This window comes from Ovis aries, chromosome 10, assembly GCF_016772045.2.
Source record: "Ovis aries strain OAR_USU_Benz2616 breed Rambouillet chromosome 10, ARS-UI_Ramb_v3.0, whole genome shotgun sequence".
In the NCBI taxonomy this organism is placed as follows: Eukaryota; Metazoa; Chordata; class Mammalia; order Artiodactyla; family Bovidae; genus Ovis; species Ovis aries.
This window is the reverse complement of record NC_056063.1, coordinates 24,994,339-25,017,024: the sequence shown is the minus strand read 5'-3', so window position 1 is coordinate 25,017,024 and position 22,686 is coordinate 24,994,339. Positions and strand designations below refer to the sequence as shown.

At 37.8% G+C, this 22,686-nt stretch overlaps 1 protein-coding gene across 4 annotated transcripts in view; it reads right to left on the bottom strand.

Annotated features, from left to right (window-relative positions):
- Positions 1 to 5,829: 5,829 nt before the first annotated feature.
- Positions 5,830 to 22,686, bottom strand: part of ALG5 (ALG5 dolichyl-phosphate beta-glucosyltransferase) — a 28,208-nt gene continuing 11,351 nt past the window's right edge. For 3 of the 4 annotated variants that reach the window (XM_060394435.1, XM_060394434.1, XM_060394433.1), the window contains 3 exons: positions 20,395 to 20,454; positions 15,114 to 15,265; positions 5,830 to 8,136 (listed from right to left, as the gene is read on the bottom strand). In XM_060394435.1, coding sequence (XP_060250418.1) covers positions 7,920 to 8,136; positions 15,114 to 15,265; positions 20,395 to 20,454 — 429 coding nt within the window. In that variant the 3' untranslated portion in view covers positions 5,830 to 7,919. The remainder of the gene's footprint in view (positions 8,137 to 15,113; positions 15,266 to 20,394; positions 20,455 to 22,686) is intronic. The other variant, XM_027973605.2, reaches the window with a different exon arrangement.

Below are 22,686 nucleotides of genomic sequence, written 5' to 3'. Positions count from 1 at the left end.
ATCAAGGTGTCGGCAGATTCGGTGGTGAGAACCCTTTTTCCTTGTTTGCACATGGTTGTCTTTGCGTTATAGCCTCAAGCGCCCAAGAGAGCAAGCTCTCCTCTCTTTATCTTTTGTAAGGACACTGTCATGGGGGCTTCCCATGTGACCTCAGGTTCCCTCGTGACCTTATCTAAACCTAATCATCCCCAAAGGCCCCACCTCCTAATACCATCCCTTTAACCAAACCCTTCAAGTCAAGTTTTTGCCTTTAACTCAAATTGATGAGGAAAAGCCTCTCTCTTTCTATTTTAAAGGACAGGCTGAGCCCACTAGACCAGCAAGTTGCCTGGTTGGAAGATGCAAGTTTCTCCTTGGTGTTTATTAACAGGTTGACTTTTTGCCATGCTCTGTGACATTTTCTTTTTTATAAGAGCTTGATAAAGTTTATACTGTTTGACCCACACACTGCTCTTTATTTTTAATTTATAGATGACTTCTGACGGAATGAATCCTAGGAGAGAGAAGAGATATTCAAAACTCTTTAAGTGAGAATAAAAGAACATCTCTGAAAGCATTTTCTGTACAAATATGTTTCATGTTCATATAGAATTTAAGATTAATAAAGGATCTTAATCGTGTCTGTGCTTCTATCATACTGCATATTGTTTGGTGAGCCTTAGTCTACTTTTAAGACCTCTATTGAAAATAGTTAAGCATAGAAGAAAACAGATTCATTACTTCTGGCTTTCCTCTTTAAGAGAGAAGTTTGGGTGGAGGGAAAAAAAAAGTCATATTACCTTAGAACAAAGGTCATAAACAATAAAATATGAGATATTATTCTGCATCTGTTATTGTTTAGTCACTAAGTCGTGTCTGAATCTTTGCGACCCCATGAACTGTAGTGCACTAGTCTCCTCTGTCCATAGGTTTTTCCAGGCAAGAATACTGGAGTGGGTTGCCATTTCCTTTTTGAGGGGATCTTCTCCACCCAGGGATAGAACCTGCATCTCCTGCATTGGTAGGCAGATTCTTTACCGCTGAGCCATTCTGCATTTTCCAAGTACAAAAATATTCTTTCTGATGTGTGCATATGTATTATCTTACATTTCCATAAAACTTTTCTCTTTAAAGCTTAGGCTTGCATTATTTCATTTAATTCAGAAGTAACCCTATAGGGAGGCAGCTCATGTACTGTCTCTGTCTTATCACTTCATAGATGAGAAAATTGTGATGCACACAGCTTTCATCACTGGAAAAATGTCTCGTGATTAACCTAAACAGTATCCATCCAAATCTGTTGTCTATCCAGAGGGAAGAACGATGTGCAAGAAACCACTTTTTGAATGAAATTTCAATTTCTGACATATATTTCCTATAAGAAATGTAAATAAGGTTCAGTTTTTGGGAAGTATGTTTTCTGAAATGGTCATTTTAAAAAAGTGAATGTGATGTAATTGCAGCTAAAACTCAGCTGTTGTGCACTGATTTAATCATCTGCAACGGTGAACGCGCAGGTATTTGAAATTTAAAAAACTCTATGGGACTTGACTAAACAGGATTTTAAATTTTACAATCTCGAGTATTTCTTTATATAATCTTGATTCTCTCTTCTCTTTAATGGAAAGAGAATGGTAATCACAGTGGAAAATATTAATGGGTCAAATGCTTACCCTACCTTCTTCAGTATGAGAACCTGTCACCTTCTGCTAATACTTTTTATCTTAAAAAAGACAGATTGGGCTGTAATTGCACACTTAGCTTACTGATTCTCCAGCAGTGGGTCATAGCTCCCCAGCTGTGATGTCAGAAGATTGCCTAGGGGATTGCAACGCCTGTAACCTCTGTTTTTGCCCCTCATCTATACTAAACTGTCTTATAAATTCTGCTATATATATTTAGAACCACATCAGACTTTTATAGTGTTTGCTTCCACCATCAAACAATATAAAACTCTTGAAGAGAAGGAAAGTCTTTTGTATTCATCAGTATTCTTCTTACCATGTATTTTCTTCCTTCCTAGGGTTCTAAGTTTCCTTCCTTTGATATTTTCTTTCTGTTTAGCCATTGTTTTAGGGTAGGTCTGTGGGTGTCCAATTCTCTTAAGCATCTGAGATTGTCTTGAAGGTTATTATTTTTTTTTCTGAGTATGAGATTCTGCATTGACAGTTTCTTATTTTTAGTACTTTAAAAATAGCGTGCCACATCCTTCTGACCAGCATAGTTTCTGATGGTAAATCCAGTCATTCTGGTTGTTTCCCTATTATAGGGACGATGCCTTCTTTTTATTTTTGGTAGCTTTCAAGATTTGTTCTGTCTTTAGTTTTCCAAAGTTTAATTATGATGTGTCTTGGTATATATTTCTTTGGGTTTATCCTGTAAGGAATCTGATTCTATTCTATGCCTTTTGCCAAGTTTGAGGAGTTTTCAGTTAGCATTTTGTTTTTGATAATACTAATGTCAGATCTTACTAGTTTCACTGAGCTGTATTTTATTATTATTCCGTTTTCTCTCTCTTGATCAGACTGAATAATTTCTATTGTGCTATCTTGAGTTTACTGATTCTTTTCTTTGCCACTCCCATTCTACTGTTGAGCTTATCCACCAAGCTTTTTATTCAGTTCTGAAATTTGTTTGGTTCTTCTCAATCTCTTCTTTTTCTTTGCTGAGTTGGTTTCTCTGCTGAAGCTTTCTAATTGTTTCATTAATTTCAAGCACGTTTGTAATTACGTGGAAGCATTTTTATCATGGCTGCTGTAAAATCCTCAGAGGATCCTAACATCTCTGTGTCAGCATCTCGTCTTTTTTCATTCAAGTTGAGGTTTTTCTGGTTCCTGCTTTGATGAGTGATTTTCTTTTGAAACATGGACATTTTTTATGAAGTTGTGAGACTCCGGATCTTATTCAGACCATTTGTTTTAGCTGACGCTACTCTGGTTGAGAAGAAGCACCATCTTGTGACACTGCTGGGGGAGGTGTACATATGGGCTCCCCACTTGGCCCCCACTGACACTCGAAGGAAGGGGGACGGTTTATTACACTTGGGTAGGGGTAGGGGTTCCGGCTCACTACGTGGTCTTCATTGTCACCGAGGTGGGGTGGCTTTATTGCTGCTCGGCCACGGGAGGAAGCGCCTCCTCTGACCCCATCCCAGGAGGGAGGGAGCGCAAGTCCAGGCACCCCCGGTGAAGACCCAGGGTTGGCTGTTGGGGGTGAAAGTCCTGCTCGCCGCTGGGCCTTCTGTGACATCGCCCAGGTCAGGGTGTCCAGGTGCCTGATTCCAGCCTTATGAGGGTGTGCATCTAGGCTCCTCACTCAGCCTTTGCTGTCGTCAGCAGGTGTGAGGCCACCATTTTTTTCTGTAGTGTTCTGTATCTATCCCCAGATATCATACCTTCAGAGATCATCAAAATACTAATGAGTTTTAATTCAAAATCAGAGAATTGTAAATGAGTCCTATATAGGATGGACATGTTAAAATCATTAGTTTGTAGATTTGGTGCTTTTGAGTTTGCACAAAAACAAAGCAACCCATTAGACTACTTCAGGGGATTTAGCTGTTGATAAAATGGATAACTTCATTCATGTAATTCTTTTCTTCAGCAAATGAATTGTAATGGTGGCATTATCTAACCATTTGGGAAACCTTTACTGAACAATCACAATTTAGGATGCTGTGGAGACACACAAATAAAACAAAAGGCAAGGCTATTGTAACTGAATGAAAAAAAAATGGAAAATAGAACTGAGGAATCAACTATGAATAGTGGAAATAAACACGACACAGATACAGCATTATAGATGGCAAGAAACATGTTATCATTCAGACAGAATCTTGAGTCAAACTCCAGGTACACATACATATTCTGTAAGAACAAGTCAGAAGGTTGAAAGTAAATGATAATGTTGTTTGATTATAATGAGACTGTACTTCAGTTTTAATCACACCCATATATGTTTCCGGACTGACTGACTGACTGACTGAAGTCGCTCAGTCGTGTCCGACTCTTTGCAGCCCCATAGACTGTAGCCTACCAGGCTCCTGTTTTATTTTAGTAGAAGCAGGACACTAGCTATGTGTGATCATGGGCCAATCACTGGTCTAAGCCTGCTTCATTTCTGAAATGTGGGTAACCATACCTATATATGATACATGTTTTCTCTTACAGAGTGCCTCTGAGTCTGTACCACACTGTTAGCTTAGGTGAACCTGTGCTTCATATCAAGCATATCAGAAGCCTGCAACAGTGCTCAAGGGTGAGCTGCATAAAAAAGTACTGACACTTTTCCTGAAATTTCCACTATGCTTCAAACACATTTTTATCACTAGCTTGCAAACAGCAATAAATTATTTTATTGTTTTATTATAGTTTCATTAAGGATCTTATTTTTGGCTCAAGGCTTGTAACTTTAAATTCTTATAAATGCTCAAGGTCATTCTGTTTGTTTTCTCTCATTTCTACTTGCATAAGCCTTGTTCTGTTCAAGTGACTTGTTCTGTTCTTGTTCAAGTGACTCATTCAAGTGACTTGTTCTGTTCTTGTTCTGTTTAAGTGACTTAAAGGTTCTCAAAACCTGGTAGTGAATAATTTGTTTATTCATTTGAGCAATAATTAAGTGTTTATGCTAAGCACTGTACTGGGAATACTGGTTTTTTAAAAAAATTTATTTTTATTTATCTATTTTTTGGCTATGCTGAGTGACACTCGGGATCTAAGTTCCTCGACCAGGCCACTGCAATGGAAGTATGGATTCTTAACCCCTGGACCGGCTGGGAAGTCCATGAGAATACGAATTTGAATAAGAAATGGTTTCTGTTTTAAGACAGTGCTTATAGTCTAATGCAGATGTGACAGTATCACTGTTGTTGAAACTACTGGAGTCATTTTTAGCTTATTTACTTTTCCACATAACTTATAATGTTGTATTTAATGTGCTTCTGAAGCTTTCTACACGTCCCCAGATATCATACCTTCAGAAACTGAAGTAGCACGGTCATGAAAGAGCGTAGGCCCCGGATCCGGGCTTTGTGGGCTGGAATCATGCTCCTCCGTCTCCTAGCCCTGTGAGCTGGGCAGGTGACTGCTCTGTGCCTCAGTTTCGTCTCCTGTTGTAAAAGTTAGGTGAGTGATTATGTACTAAGTGCTTACAGCAGTGGTCGGCAGAGAGTCAACACTCAATAAATGGTAGGTACTATCATTACTTTCTCTAACACATCAGAAACAATCAAATTCTGAGTTTCAGGGGATCATTATAATGGCTGTTTTTTAGTCGTTAGCTTCTCAAAAACACATTAGGCTTCTGATGTTAAGTAAATATTTACTAATATCATAACACTTTAATAGAGAATTTCTAATTTTTATTAACAAAAACTCAAGAGGGAAAGGCTGACGGGAGGTAAGAAAGTATGGTATATTAAAGAGAAATTAGGAAGAAGATAAATAAGACTAATGTATAAGAATGTGGCTACCTTTGTGAACAAGCGTATATCCTTTCTTTAAAATAAATTTCCTATATGTTTTAATAGGATGAACTATGAGTTTAATATAAATTTATATACATTTAAATATTTATTTTTAAATCCCTGAACACTGTTGCATGATTATTGTTTATATTTAAATTCATGAGAATTGTATAGGCATTTTAGAATAACAATGCTTATGTCTTCTGTTTATACTTCTCAGAATCATGATAATTGACCTACTAATAAATAAACAAAATTGCTAAAGCAAAAGGAAATCTGACTTTTGCTATAAATACCTTAAAGATTTTTGTCAAAAAGAGGTATAAAGATTTTTACTTCTGACAGTAAATTTCTTCAAAATTATTAAAAGGCAGACAATACACAGGTTTATTCCAGCTTTAAAATTTTAATTTCAAATGAAATAATGTGACACTGATACATAAGAATACAATCAAAGATGGCAGATAACCTAATTCACTTTTCTGGTTTGTTCAAGCCTCCAGGCACCAGTCAAATACCGAAGTCGTATAAAAAGTAGATCCTTTCCCATCTGTAGCCAGCTCCAAAAGGGAACTAATTTAGAACCTGTAATTTAAAAATAATTAAAAATAAAAATATTTTCAGAGGAAAATATAACAGTTAAAACTGTATTTTAGAAGTCAATCTACACCATCTTTGTGAGCTTCTAGTCACCATAATTTGTATTATCTGTATGTAAACCACAATTTGTACATGTAAAAATGATTTTTTGGGGTAAGTCTTCATGTTGTACACACTGCTTTTCAGTTTCATGCACTACAGAAAATTGGGCACACCTCTGTACATAATACAAGTATAGATTAATAATCTGAGATAAGAAAGCCAAGACAGAAATCCAAATTTTACTCTATTTCTACTAAAGATTCTAAATCAGATAAAAGAAATATATCTTAGCTAGGCTGCCTTCTTGTCCAGTGGTTGTCAAATGGCAATATGTCAAGCCCAGTTGACTCCATGAGATTTGCCTCCTTGAACATGTTTTAAAGCTTAGATTCCTTTGTTTTACCCCTTGGAATTATTTTTTTAAGTAAGTCAGCAGTAGGGCCTCCCTTCCCTCCAGTTTCAGTTAACTGGGGTGCTGGGTGGTAAAGTGACCTGGTCAGGACCATAGGACAGTCACTGACAGTTTCCAGATTTAAGGCCAAATGTTCTGGCTTTCTCTTTTTCTTCCTCCCCCCAGCCCCAACCTTACTGAAGTATAATTGACAAATAAAACTGAAATGTATTTAAGGTGCACAGTGTGATGATCTGATACCCGGATACACTGTGAAATGATTACCACAATCAAGTTAACGCATCCACTGTAATTTTATTTAAATTAAATGGTTTCTGTAAAAACAATAAAAACAAAACACCTTGATGTGAAATAAAACTTGGGAGGATCTAAACTGAGAATTTCAGATGGCCCCTGCTCAAGCAGGGAGTCTTGAGCAGGGTCTGGGGATGATGAACACAAAACCTGCTCACTGAGAGAAATGGTTAATGTGATTTAATACTCAGCTACCTGAGAAATGCAAAGTGAGCAAATGATCTAAACTGAAATGTAGTTGTACTTTCCCCCACTTCAGTTTTCCATAGAGTCTATGCTGGGCACAGAGCAACACAGAAACTTCGATGGAGCCGAGCACAACGGGCCAGAGCATCCCCTCACCTGCTTCCCTTCCCAGGTGGTCTGCGCGGCTAGCATGGCGATGAGTCAAACCGCTGTAAACTCAGTATGATTCAGCAAGACTCCCAGAGGCGTGCATAGTTTGTATGGTTTCTAGACTGGTTCTTAAGCTTTTTCTGTCCCTAAACATCTCAGGTTGCTTAATACCACACTGACTTTTCAAGAGGAGGCCATGCTCACCTGGAGGAGAGGTAACTAAAAGTCTCCAGTAATGCTCCTCCCACACAGTGAATTAATTTGGGATCATTCTAAGGTAAGCAAAGGAGAACACTAGAATATATTTTGAATTCTAAACAGTGAGATCTGTTTAAGCACTTCGGAATAGAAATTATCAGGAATTATGATAGATTTCACATTATTTTAAACGTTAGAGATCTTCACATTTTTGGATGTATATACAGACACGAGCTAAAAACCAGCTGTGAATGGATTATGGATATTTGGAGTAAAAGCAGCTATAATTCTTCATTTAGCTTTGCAAAGCGGTTTGTAGGTATTCTAAACTCACTGAGCAACGATATAATACAATACTAAAAAAAAAGGTATTATAAAAAGTAAAGTTTACTTCAAGACTATTCACCTTGCTTGTAGCCCGAAGTCATCACGATCCTGTCTACTGTACAAGCCTTTACTGAATTTCTTAGGCAAGCTAGGAGGTCTCATGAAGACCCTAAGAAGAGACTAAAAAAATCCAGAAGGCAGTAAGCCAGCTGGAGGCAGGTAGCGGGGATCAGTAGGCAATACTGTCTATGAAACTGCCTCTCTGAGTCAGGACAGCTGAGTGGGCCCTGAAGGGGGGCGAGGGGTGACAGGAAAGCCAGCTGACGTCACTGGGCAACTGTATGGTCTGAGGTCTTCCCCCGACTTAAGATCAGCTGTAACATAAACAATATGCTCACCTTCAATTTCAGTCCAGTTGACAGCAATTTCTGCTATTGGGATTTTAAAGAACTGTGCAATGTAAAGCAGCTCTACATCAAACGCCCTGAAATTAAAAATATATGGCTATTTATTTTTAAAAAGACAAACAGAGTGTAACTAAATCTCTACCTTGGCATGTTTTAAAGAAGCTTACACGGCAGATTATAAAAGCTTATATTGTAAAAGTGAAGGTCAGATAAATGTAAGGTCAAATAAAAGTCAAGGAGTGGAGGAGTTTCAAGGCAAATAAAGATGTTGTGTGCCACTGCGTACATTTAAATGAGAAATATGGCGTCTCTCACAATGCAGACATGCGCAGAGGTAAAAATGTTCTCTTGGTGTCCAAGAGAAATTTTTAAGATTGATGGTTTTCACATCCAGCTTTAGCTAGCTCAAGATACAGAACCGATAGCATTTTAACCTGATTAAGAGAGCTGATAAAACACCCATTGAGAAGCACTAGGGCAGAATGTCCTCAATCACTTTAGAGCTGCTTGATTATGTTCTTCTACCATCCAAGAACCAAGGTTTCATTTCGAAGTACAGGGTCCCTGTGGCCTACCTTCCGCCTTCCCCTTCCCAGCGCTGTCCTGGGCTGCACAGTAGAGGCAGCTGGCGAAAGTGAAAAGCCAGTTTCGGCTGGTGTGAAAGGCCAGGGGGGTATGTATAACTACATGCGTACAGAGAAATCATCTCCAGTTTCAATTCCCAGCTCAGCCTGCCTTCTACCTGTGAAAGGTTCTTTCTTAAAGATCTTCTGCAGTCAGTCCTTTGATTTAGGTCAAATCTGCTTCCCTTAACATTTCTGAACCCTGAGATGCTGGATTCTTACATTATTCTCCACCAGCTGCTTCCTTTCACCGGCGTTAGTACCACACCCTGCGCTGCACTTCTCCATGCTTCTGCCTGTCTCTAAAGGCGCTGAAGTCTTTCACTGTTTTGCTTTCATTCTTGAGACATTAACACCCCCTTCTCACTCCACTTTCTTGACTGCACAGAACATACTTCAAACTTTCCAAGCTTGGTTTAAAAATACTGGCACAAATAGCAAAACGCCTCTAATCCACTTCCATTTGATTTCCCTGATCCCAAGCAATCTGAATTTGGAGTTTTGTTGTCTTGGGTACAATACTACCAATGTCCATTATGCAACTAGTTTAAATCCCAAGTGTTTGGATAATTCAATATGAAAACTTTTTTTTTTAAACATGTAATGCCTTTTCTTATCCTAATAAAATATTTACTTAAGATGATAAAACCATCTACAAAAGTGTTCTTTGTGTTTCTAAAAGGACTATGTAAAACTTCTGTTAAAAAGAATTGTGATATTCATGAAAGAAGGGAACAATTTGAATATTAAGCCTTATGCTTAATCCTTCACTCAACACAAAACCCCAAAATTACCTAATGGGCTTCTGGGTTAGTTCTAATGATATTTAATAATCTGATCAAGATTATTAAATATTTCTCCAAGCATATCAGTATAGAATCACTGACTCATCAAAGGCACAACACAAGAATGATGAATGAAAAGGAGTGGGGTAAAAAAGCAGCTGAATAACTGAATTTATATTAAAAAAACTGAAAGGGCTACTCATCTTCTAAACTATTATTTTTATTATAGCCTTCACCCCTTAAACATTTTAGATGTGAGGTGTTTATTAAACAAGACACATTACCATATTATAAATAAAAGACCAATCTGGTACCAAAGCAAATATTATAATTAAAATACCAAGTCCTTCTGGCTGGATAATAAAGAGAAGAGTCATTCTCCAACTAAGTGACTTCTTGAGCTTTTTAAGTGTGGAGAGGGCAAAGCTGCTGTGTTTTCTTTTGTGACTTAGTTCCTGATATATCTGTTCCCTTATGAACAGATCTATTTCTGGAGAATGAAGAGTGTGCTGACTCTGTTAAACGGCAGATACACACATACCCTTCTGCTCCCTCCTGAAAGACCACTAAAATTAAAATGACAATGAAAGGATAGTAAGACAAGAACAAAAGATGATGAGAGTAGCAAAAAAAAAAAAAAAAAAAAAATCTGAATATTGGAAAGCAGCTGGACAAGTAACCAGGCAGAGTGAACAGTGGCAGAGGGGGAAGCGCAGAGCAGCTAATGGTCACAGAGGCCCCTAAGGTTCAGGCATCAGGAGCCTCGAGGGACCTCTGTTAAGTGGAGGTGCAGTGGGCTGCAAACTGGAGGACTCACTGAAAATCTGTATGGGATTCTCCTTTCTTCCAATTGGTTCTGTAAATGCTGGTAGCCAGGCTCATGTGTCCTAGGCAGGAGATTGAAGGATCTCACTTTAGTGAAAATGACCAGCCCCCAAACATAGTAACAGCTGGGAGTTAGCCATACCAAGTTCAGTCCACAGTGACATCTACCAGTTGGTCAGAGTTCTTTGACCATGCACACAGCTGCTGATGAGCTTTACAGGGTCATACTAAAGATACCTGAAGGTAAACTTTAATGATGGAAATAAACATAAAAAAACTGGAGCAAAAGAAACAGGCAAGGAAAGAAGAAAATCTCGAAGTGTTAAATGAGACATTAAGAGACGTAGTGGAAGATACTATAGTCGTAAAACAGAGAAAAATGAATACTGAAATACAAGAGTTGTAGGAAATTGCAGTTTTGATAGCAGAGATAAAAATTCAAAAGGAAGGTTAGATGGCAAAATCGAGGAAACCTCAATAGAAAAATAGGAAGGAGAAAAGAAAATAAAATTAGAGGATCATCAGGGAAGCGCTACATGTGTTTTACAAATGAGAAGAGAGAGGAAATTGTTGAAGAAAGGATTAAAGGACATTTCTGAGAAACAAAGGACATGGGTTTCCAGAGTTAGAGGCCTACTGAGTTCTCAACAAAATGCATGGAAAAGAGCCATAGTAAGTCGCTGAATCATGACATTTCAAAACACTCTGGAGGAAAATAAGGCTTCCAAAGGAGGCGGGTGGAAACAATATGCCACAGAAGAGAATCAAGATTAGATTATCGACAGAACTGGACTTTTCCAGAGAAACACTGAGTGCCAAAGAAAACAGGGCAATGCTTTCCAAATCCTGAGGAAAGTGATTTCCAACCTGTAACCCTCTCCAGCTAACCGGTAAGCGAGCGTGAGGGTGGAGTAAAGGCATGCTTCCACACGCGGGCTCTTGCAGTGCCTGTTTCACGCTTTCAGGAAGTTCCATAGAGGATGTGCTCTACTAAAACAGGGGGGAAGCCAGGGAGAACGAGATGGAGGACAGGAGCTGCAGCAGGCCAGGAAACAACTAGAAAGGAAGAGCCGACAAGATGTCTCAGAAAAAGATGGAGCTGAGGCATAATCTGATGCCTCTGGGAACTCACGCTCCTGTCAGAGTGAGCATGAGAAAGTGTCAGATCCACAGTCAAGAAATGCCAACAAAAAGCTCCAGGCAGTTATTACCTTCAGGAAAAACAAAAAGTACTACAATTATATGGGTCTATAATCTCATTGCATGCTACAGATCAAATCTGAATTCTCCTTACCCAGCTAGAATGATCAATGCTGAGCTGAGCAAAATTATTTTAAAACTTCAGTAACGTAAGTGTGGAGGGTAAACAGGAGTTTAAGAGAATACTTAAACATTCATTTCCTACTTTGGAAAATAATATCTAAAAATGAAAAACTGAGACACAGCTATGCAGACACTTTGCTCTGAGTATGCAGCAAATGCCACAAGCAAGCAGTAAAGAAATGACAGTGGCTACAGTGAGGGAGCAGGAATGGGGGCGGCGGGTGGGGGAGTCAGAGGCGGTGGGGCGAGAGACGACAGGCTTCTTATAAACCCCATGGAATGGTTTCAAATTATAAACATGAATAACACTGATTAAAAATAAAAATATTATCTACTAGAATAAGGTACAGTTCAAAGAATCCATTTAAAAAATTACTCATAAACGGGGTCAAATTATACCTTAACATTCAATGGGAAGACTTTAGGTGAGGCAGAGTTCAGAGGATGGAGATTATATATATTTATATTTAACAATGTTACTCATACTCAAGCAATTCTGAATCAAAGAGATGGCTGTAGTCTTTCAACTTGGGCAATACAGTGTGCATTATACCTTGATGTTTTCTACAACCTAGAAACTCTACTTGACTTGAATTTCATGAAAGTTACGAGAAAAATTTCAGTGATTCTTTAGAATAAGTCCTCTTAAGAAAACTGTCTAAGGTGACAACTACATGGAAATGAGTAGATGCACAATTTGATTTCTAAAACTTACACTGCATAAGAAAAAACCCACATCAGCTCTATAGTGTTTCTTGATTGAAGTGTAAGATCAGAGATGTTTAAATAAAAACAGTGAGACATTACTGCCTATCAGGCTGATACATGCCTATTTGATGGTTCTCCTTTATGGGTACAAAAGAAACATTATTGGATCCTAAAGAGAGATGTGAGAGGTTAAAGTTTTAAGTCAATCAAATCTCAAATAAGTAGTTAGAAAGGTGTGCACATGAACATAAAATTTACAGAAGAAAGAAAAACAAAACACATTCTTTAACTTAAAAAAACACATAAAACCTGGGAAAGGTGCTGGCCAATAGGGCAGCCATTGTCCACATGTGGCTGGTCTGAACCGACAGGTACCATACTCTCAAGACATAGTACAGAGAAAAGAGTGTAAAATAGTTCAATATCTTTTTCATGCTGAATGCATGCCAAAATGACTATGCTTATATTGTGTTAAAGATAGTATTAAATTTCATCTTTCTACTTCTTAACGTGGCTACTACAAAGTTTAAAATTACACATATGGCTTGCATTTGTGTCTTCTACTGTATTTCTGTTGGACAGTGCTGCCTTAGAACAATCCTGACAAGGAAATTTCATGATTTTAAAGTTATCAAGCCTAAAACCGTACTGCTCTCCATTTTTAAGTCCTTCCTTTCAAACTACAAAGAACCTAGCTCTTTGACCCTAGATTTGGACATAACCGCTAAATGAAAAATACCTACTGCAGAGGTGTGTTTCTGGAGTGGCTTCTTAGAGTCTCTGATTTTAGAGTCCATTAACTATCAGTATATTTTCTTCAACAATATAACAGAAAAGTGCATTTAAATTTAAAGACCAAATATAAGTACTTAAAATTTAACCTAGGGAAAAGGATTTAAAAACATGTTGATTGGGGACTTCCCTGGTGGTCCAGTGGCTAAGACTCAGAGCTCCCAATGCAGAGGGGCCTGGGTTCAATCCCTGGTCAGGAAACTAGATCCCACATGCTGTGACTAAGACCCGGCCCAGTCAAATAAATAAACATTAAAAAAAAAATGTTGATTATTTTAATTCTGAAACTCCAGTTTCTTTAAAGTTATTTGGGAAGATTAGATGACATCTATTTCTAGGGGGTAACAAATATTTGCAAACACAGGCATGAAAGTTATACAGACTACATGAATGAATATCTACTGGAATAATTACGCAGACTCCTGCCACAGACAGAATTCACGCAGAACCCAGAACTAGCACTGAGTATTAATTCTTACAACAATATTTACTGAGTAGCTATGATGGGTCAGGCACTCTCTTAGCCAATGAACTATACCATATGTTAATATTTTATATTCTGTCATAAATGTTATGACATTTAATCATCTCAAATCCATTTACTTTTTGTTTTTAAAGTACGCAACCGACTAGGATTTTCTGCTCTTGTGGAGCTTATGTTTTAATAGAGTAAAAGAAACATTACACAAATAAAATACTACAGATGTGACAGGTGCTACAAGAAAGGTTTATAGTGCTCCAACAGCATACAGTCGGGGCATCTGGTCTACTACAGAGAGTGAGGGCAGGTTGTCCTAAGGAAGATCTGAAGGATAAGCCGATGCTGACGGAGAGGCAGTGAGTGGTGAGAAGGGAAGAAACTGCACGTGGAGACTCAGGCGGGCAAAATCATAAAATCAACATTGATGCTGATATCATTATCACTCTCAAGGCCCAGGGAAGGCACTCAAAGGCAATGGGAAGCAAAGAGGTACGTCTGATCATTTCTAATTTCTGAAGAGATCCCCCTGGCTGCAGCATAGGAACTGATGTCCTATGGAGTTTTTAATTCTGAAACTGGAGTTTCAGAATTAAAATGATCAAACTGATGGTGGTGAAGAGGAAGAGAAATGAAGGGACAGTTAGAATGACTCCAGGTTTCAGGCTTCCGTGTCACACTGTTAGTCCCTAAACAGGCTGAGAGCTGATGCGAGGTCTGGGATGAAGAGAGGCTGAGAGAACAGTATATTTTAAGACAGAGTGCTCTGAAGTATTGAATGTCGCTGATGGATGCATCAAGATGGTAAGTAATCACATTAAACAAGACAACTGGATTTAATGACAGGAGGGTAACGAGATGTTCAGATGGGAGGACGGGTGAGGAGTGGCAAGTAGGAAGATGGAGACAATGAATACAGACCATTTTTCCAGGAAAAAGTTGGCTGTGGAAGGAAAGAGGGCTAGGGCTGGAGGGGTGCTGGTGGCTGGTGTCAATGGAGACCATGCTTTTTTAATGGCGAGGGAAATTTAAACTTGAAAAAACTGATGAGAAAAACACGGTTGACAGAAAGGGCTAAACACACAAGAGAGAAAGTAAGTGAACAGGACTGGGTTCTTAGAAGGTGGAAGGGGATGCAGAGATCCAAGAACTGGCTTCAGGCAGGAGAGGGAACTCATTCCCATAAAAGAAAAAAGAGAAACTGGATACCCTTTTCTGCTTTGATATTTCTGAATTTTTCATCGAAGGAAAAAAGGAAGCTTAAGAAATAGGATGTTTTCAGGCCTCTTGATTGATACTGTCCATAATTAAGGTGAATATATAACTTCATACCCTATATTTGGTTTGAGATTTTAAAAATAAGAACCAAACCAGTATAGGCACAGATTAAATTTACAGATATAAGTATGAATTTTGTTTAAACCTGGAGGTTCATTATGAGAATACAAGGTTGCTTCCCATTACCTGGAGTAACTGCTGCATAAGAAGACATACCAGACACACACCGGTTAGGAACCTACCATCGTTCAATGTGGAGAGATGAAAACGTCCGTGACGCTGCTTCTCGAGTTAATAATTTGAACCCACACTGTGTGTCCCTGATTCCTTTGACACAAAGGAACCACACCAGAAAGTGGAACCCATACATGAGAAGAGTACGGAAGTAAGAACGCTGCAACAAAGACAAAATATAAATGACATTTCCATTTATCTATAAAGGAGACGTTGAAAACAATCTGGCTGCAGAGAACTGCAATTTAATATTTAACTGACTGAGCAGCTCTCACACATGAACACCATCATCCCATTAGCTGCCCTGGTGAAGTCTATTCTAGACACCGAGGATGCCTACTGCTTGGAGCTGGGCGGGGGCTAGAGAAGTAGTTACTTCCTTCCTGGAGGTTTAGTCAGACAAGAAGAATCACAGTGACTGTGAGAGCCGACTGGCTTCAGTTGGCCAGAAACCTGCACAGCAGCTGGGGGGGCTGCTATGAGCAAGAGGAACATCTCCACCGTCTTTCATGCCTCTGTGCCCCAAACATATTTTGGTTTCAGGAAAGGTGAGTTACCAGATTATCTTGTAAAAATGAACCATGATTTCAGCCTGAAGTTTGATACCTGGCTAATGAGAATACAACAGCAGGGGTCAGCAAAAGTGTCACAGAAGCCACAGACCATCAAGGAGTTTGAAACAAATACCCAGTCTCCCTAATTAAGTATGGCAGATATTTCTGATAAAATATACTTTAACAGGCTAAGTTCTTTTTTGGAAATTAAATTTAAATAGTCTTTTATCTGCTGCTAAGTCACTTCAGTCGTGTCTGACTCTGTGCAACCCCATAGATGGCAGCCCACCAGGCTCCCCTGTCCCTGGGATTCTCCAGGCAAGAACACTGGAGTGGGTTGCCATTTCCTTCTCCAATATGTGAAAAGTGAAAGTTAAGTCACTCAGTCGTGTCCGACCCTCAGCGACCCCATGGACTGCAGCCTTCCAGGCTCCTCCATCCATGGGATTTTCCAGGCAAGAGTACTGGAGTGGGGTGCCATTGCCTTCTATTCCTTATTGTTAGCCGTCATTAATTTTATTAGTAGTAGTAACACAACATATATATTTTATTCATAAAACAATGAAAACTTAAAAGCATAAGAAAAACAGATCAGTAATTATGGCAGTCAAGACTTTCATATTTAGGATTAAAAAAAGATAAGATCTCTTAAAATTTTCTATAATTGTGGTAGTAGAAACCAATGGAATGATATATTACATATGCACATAAGAAACCCAGTAAAAGTCTATGCAGAATAATATCTCATGTTGGTAAATCAAGGTCCTTCCCTCCTTTTGGCTTTTCTTTTTCATTACTGCAATCTTTAGGATCGTTCTTCATTCACATGACTTTTTCTATCACCAAGGAACAAAATCATGACTCAACAGTCATATAAGATGACGGAAGAGAAAAGCCACTGCACTGAGCAGGCCTGTATATGAATCCTGGCTCCATTAATAATTAGGCTGACCTTGAGCATGTTCCTTCCACTCTCTAAATCCCACTTCCCTCATTTAGAATGAAAATGCCTGCCTCACAAAGGTAAGGATTAAATGGTATAATATTAAAGTCTTTAGCCTGGTGTTTGGTACAGGAAGTAAAAGACACTTAACAAATGCTTTTAATAAGGGAAGGAAAGCTTCCCTTTAAAAGCTCACTTTAACCTCCTGACCAAATTTCACTTGTGTATTAAATAGGACAAGAAGGGAAGGAAAAATAAAATATCAAACTTATCTAGATGGTACCGAAACAAAGTCTTTGGAAAGCTCTAACACTTCTCACTGATCACCTAGAATCATGAGTTCTGTTTTGATGTAAGGGTGTCTTACCTCACTAAGCAGATAGGGCAGAAACCTCATCTTAACATACTCTGGGGATCTCAAAACAGCTTGCTCACTGCCTTCCATTTAAAATAGTTCCAATAAATACTGGTTGGCTGATTAAACCTCCAAAAGAGCATTTATGCTTAGGAAAGGAACAAACAGAAATCGAAAGATAGAAAAATAAAAATTAAAAGGTAGAAAAACAATACCTATAAACTAGTTCTCGAATGATTTTTAATGTGATTGAGATGAGCTTACTAGTAACCAAATAAAAATATTCATGACTGCTTTTGCTTGGATGTTAACAGAAGATTTTTTTTTGTTTTAGGATAATGGCTATCTGAAAAAAAAACAAAACAAAACACAAACATGTCGCATTCACGTGAGGACTTTAACCTATTTGGTTTCTGGCATATTGAAAAGTGTAACAATATAAACAACAGGGTCTTTAATTTTTAAAACTTGAAAAAGTCTCTTAAAGTTTAGAAGACATATAAAAACACAGACCTATTTAGTTAAATGAAGGTAACAAAGTCATAGGAGAGCATTATATGAACTTCTGAAGTAGATACTTTAAAATATTTACTATTTTAACATTAACAATCATTTCTAATATTTATGAAACATAAACAAGGAATTCAGGTGAAATTTAAAGCTGACTGGTAATTTTATTATCTTAAAAAGAGGAGTTAAAGAAGTCTCAAGATTTAAGTGAAGACTCTTCAAAAATATAACCTAAAGAGATCAAACAAGCAGTAATGGATTCTATTTTGAATCCTTCAAAAATGATAAATTTGAGAATACCCAGACAATATAAACAGAACTGTTTTAACTGTTACACAGAATATATGGGCATATGAACACATTTAAGGATGCTTAAATGACCCCACTGGTGCTGTATCATGTACGTCTGTCTTCCAAGAGGGCAACAGAACAGACGGTAGGATTAACTGAGAATAGGTATAAAGGTGTTTAGGAAAGGTAAATCTGAAAACTACACACTTTAGCTACCAAAGTTGCTGTTTACTGTGTTAACTAATACTCCTGTAATTTCTCACTGTCCACAGATCGATCCTCATGGAGGATTTGCATCGCCTGTAGCACGTTAAAAGAACCCAAGTGTCTAAGAAGTGGATGTCCATGCCGTCGTTTCCTGGACATGTGGCCAGGGGATGTGCTGCCCCTTGGAGATGCCCTTCTCTATGACAGACATAGTTCTATGAGAACCACTTGACTTGAACTACAAGCCTACTCAGCAGGAATCATACATAGTGGCTCCAGTGGATAACTGCTCATCAGTTTACCCTTTCTCTCTGGAGCAGCTGCCAATTCTATAGAGCCCCAAAGCACTATGTCAGTCACTAAGTTTTAGAGATGGAGGAATGGATGGACAGATGACAGGAAAAAGAGATCCTGGGGTAGATCCCTTGATGACTGGTTAAAAGCCTCACCAAGTAAAAGAAGGTCCAGATCATAGCACAGTCTCATTCTAAATACTATTTTGAAAAAATTCAAAGAGTTTTCAACTAATGAAAGTTCTAAGTGAAAAGAATTTACATCGTTAAAAACAAAACCAAAAACCACAATTCCCTTCTATTGCCAACAAACAATAACAGGTCCCAAGCATTTCTTTTCTAAATTACTTCAACTGCTTCCTATTTCTCCAATCTTTTTCCTTTCCAAGTTTATTACAATTTTTTCCCCATTTATATATTTTTTTAAAAAAGGAAAAATTTACTCACAAAACCCTTGATCTGTTTTCATGTTTTTGTTTGAACAGATTTTTTACACAAACAGTATACTGCATTTATAGTATCATACTATTTTCCATACCACCTAACATTTTAGTATTTCCCTACATTGTTATACAATCTCCATTGTGAAGTGAAGTGAAAGTCACTTAGTCGTGTCTGACTCTTTGCGACCCCATGGACTACACAGTCCATGGAATTCTCCAGGCCAGAATATTGGAGTGGGTAGCCTTTCCTTTCTCCAGGGGATCTTCCCAACCCAGGGTTTGAACCCAGGTCTCTCGCATTGCAGGTGGATTCTTTACCAGCTGAGCCACAAGGGAAGCCCACTAGCATCTATTTTATTGCTGTATGCCATTTCATCCAGGGGAAATATGTACAGTTTCTAGTGTTGGGATATAGTATTTTATAGTTTCTAGTATTTCACAATTAAAAATCATGTTCTAAACATCTTACACATACACTTTTCCTTTCCTTATCTCTTGTGTATCAGTGAACTGATGAAGTTGGACTAGCTAGCCTCTAAATTCTTTCAGCACTAAACTTCTAGGTGTTTGATATTCTCCTGTGGTTAACAGATTAACCTTTTCCAAATACCAGTAAGATTTCATAGGGTTACAGAGTTATATTTGGACTAGATGCTGAAGAAGATATAATAATCTACTTCTTAAATTAAAAAAAAAAGGAGAGTTCAAGTTTTCACATTAGAGCAAGATCCTTAAGGGATTTAATGGTTCTGCTATCAGTATATCTTGGGGAAAAAATTATGATTTTTTCATGTCCTATTTCAGAATCACTGAGGGGAAGGGTCAATCTTATATACCATTGGTTCTCAAACTCTGGTTGCATAGGGTGACTTGGGAAACTTAAAAATGCAGACTCTTGATCCCATGGCTAGAATCTGATTTAGTGTCTGAGACTGGCCTAGGAATGTGCGTTAAAGAAAAACACAAACAAAGAAAACAAGCCCCAGATGATTTTGACCTTCCTCTGAAAACTACAGCTTTTTGCTCAATCTACGTGACCACTCTAGCAGATGAACATAAAAGAATATCATGGACAATTACTGAGCCTGATACGTTAGGTCTACATTTTTACATGAAAAGAATTAAAATAACACTGCACAGAATGATTCCTTGTCATACTTTTTCCTTGCAGTCACTCCAGCTTCTTAGCCTAATCTGTAAATCACCACCTCAAGAAGTTAATGTCTTCACTGATTCTTCCATATACTGAAAGGGCAGCATAACTTTACTCATGTGAAGTTATATTGCTTTTCTAAGGGAAACAGGTTTTAAAAATTTAAACTTTGAATAAAATTTCAAATATAGTATTTCAGTGTGCTGACATGAGAAAAACTACAGGCAAGTTGATTGGTTCAAAAAGGCATCATTTGGAGTAATCTGCCTTATACGGTAACTGAATGGGGACGCTCTTTGTGTCTTCGAAACAGAGCTGCTTGCACCCTAAACCAAAGCGAAGTCTACGGTCTCCCTCTACACTCATGAAAAGGAGAAAAAAGCAAAAATCGATTCCTGCGCGTGCCAATATTTCCTTTTGAAAGGAACCTCATGTTTATGAGATTAATTATGAAAGTATAAGCTTATTTCATGCTAATGTATATGTAAAAAAGAAAGAAAGAAAAAAAAAGGACGCATGCATCTTTGATGAAAGCCTCACCTGAGCAATTGATTCTTTTTCCAAATGAGCTCGAGATCCACAAGCGATAGCCATTTGATCCTGAAAAAAGAAGCAATGAAATCAGTATCACTATTAAAAACATTTGCTTTCAATGTAAATATCTTATTTTTTAGAAACTTTTTTTTTAAGTAATGTTAAATATCTTTAAAGGTTTACTGAGGAGTTCAGAATCTTAAAGAAGTCTAATTGTATTTACTGAGATGACAGTTTTCCCTGCTAAATATAAGAGGCATGGATTATTTCAGAATTCATATATTTAAGTGATTTTTCTAACTGAAAATACTTTGTCAATATAATTATAATAAAAATTAGTAGTATTAGAAAGAAAAGGGTTATCTGTAGATAGCGTGATTTTATATGTAATCACTGCATTATGGAAAACCTAAGAATATCAACTGAAAACTGATTACAAATAAGAGAATGTATATAAGAGAATGTAAAAGATGAGTGGGCACAAGATGAATATATATATATATAATATTTCAGTCTTATATGTAGATACAATGATCAGATAATCATAATGGAAGCAAAAACAATATTAATAACATGAATAAAAAGGAAAAATTTATAGTCTTTACAAGAAATGTAGCAAGATCTAAATAAAGGAAACATACAAATGCAACCAAAGGAAAGAAAAATATCCAATCAAAGAGGGCAGACCATGACCATGGATGAGAGGATGTGATTACAGCATTAAAAAGGCAACTCCCTAACCTTTAAATTTAAAGCCATACAAATAGAAATATACGAATATTTTTTCACTGATTTAGAGAAGCTAATTTAGAAGTTAATACTGAAAAATAAAGAACCAAGAAGAGCCAAGAATATTCTAAGAGTGAGAAAGGACTAGTCCAGAGGATTTAAAGTTAAATTATAAAGCTAAAAATAATTAAAACTAAAGTTGTTGTTGTTTAGTTGCTAAGTGTGTCTGACTCTTTCACAACCTCATGGACTGTAGTCCCCACAGGTCCCTTTGTCCATGGGATCTCCCAGGCAAGAAGAATTTCCTTCTTCAGATCTTCCCAACCCAGGGATTGAACCCTTGTCTTCTGCACTGAGGGGGATTCTTTACCACTGAGCCACCAGGGAAGCTAGAAAAACTAAGGTGCTATGCTGTGCTTAGTCGCTTATTCATGTCCGACTGCGACCCCATGGACTGTAGCCTGCCAGGCTCCTCTGTCACGGGATTCTCCAGGCAAGAATACTGGAGCGGGCTGCCATACCTTTCTCTAGGGGATCTTTCCAACCCAGGGATTGAACCCAGGTTTCCCACATTGCAGGCAGATTCTTTACTGTCTGAGCCACCAGAAAGCCCAAGAATACTGGAGTGGGTAGCTTTCCCCTTCTCCAGGGAACATCCTGACCCAGGAATCAAGCAGGGTCTCCTGCATTGCAGGCAGATTCTTTACCAGCTGAGCTACCAGGGAAGCCTGAAAAACTAGGGTGTGTGTGTTAGTCACTCAGTTGTGTCTGACACTTTGTGACTCCAGGGACTGCAGCCCACCAGGCTCTTCTGTCCATGGAATTTCTCAGGCAGGAATACTGGAGTGGGTTGCCATTTCCTTCTCCAAATGATCCCAAGGAAGGCACAAATACACAAACCCCAGAAGAATTTATCAACTTCACAAGAAAATCTTAAAGATTATTGTGTGGCAAAACAAGAAAAATCCAACCACATTAAAAATTAAAAGACAAATAAACTGGGGCAAAACACAGCAATAATTTATATTATAGACAAAAGGTTAATTTCCAAAATATATAAAGTGCTCCTACAAATTATTAAGAAAAGTACTCAACGATTGATTTGGAAAGAGGTGAAGGTTATAAACACAAATTCACAAAAATAGGAAGTGGAAATACCTTTTAAATCACTGAAGAGATTCCTACCGCAATCATACCAAGAGCAATGTAAATAAGATCTATTAATTTTGTACCTTATTGTACACACACATTCTATATAGACAGCAATTTGAAAACTGTTATCCCAATTACAAATATACACATAATTTGATGCAGCAATTTTACAGCTAGAGATTCTTCCCATAATAAACTTGCATATGTGTAAAATGACATCTATATAAGGTTGAACACTTCAGTATTGTTTGAAGAAGCAAACCTGTACCTCAATCCAAAGGGACTGGCTATGGAGCTGTGAAAGAATAAGGATTCTGATGTACACAGACGGCTCAATCTCCCAGATATGTTGTGAAATGCAAACAACAGGAATAATGCATAGTGTGTATTTAAAAAATAAAGAATACAACATACATC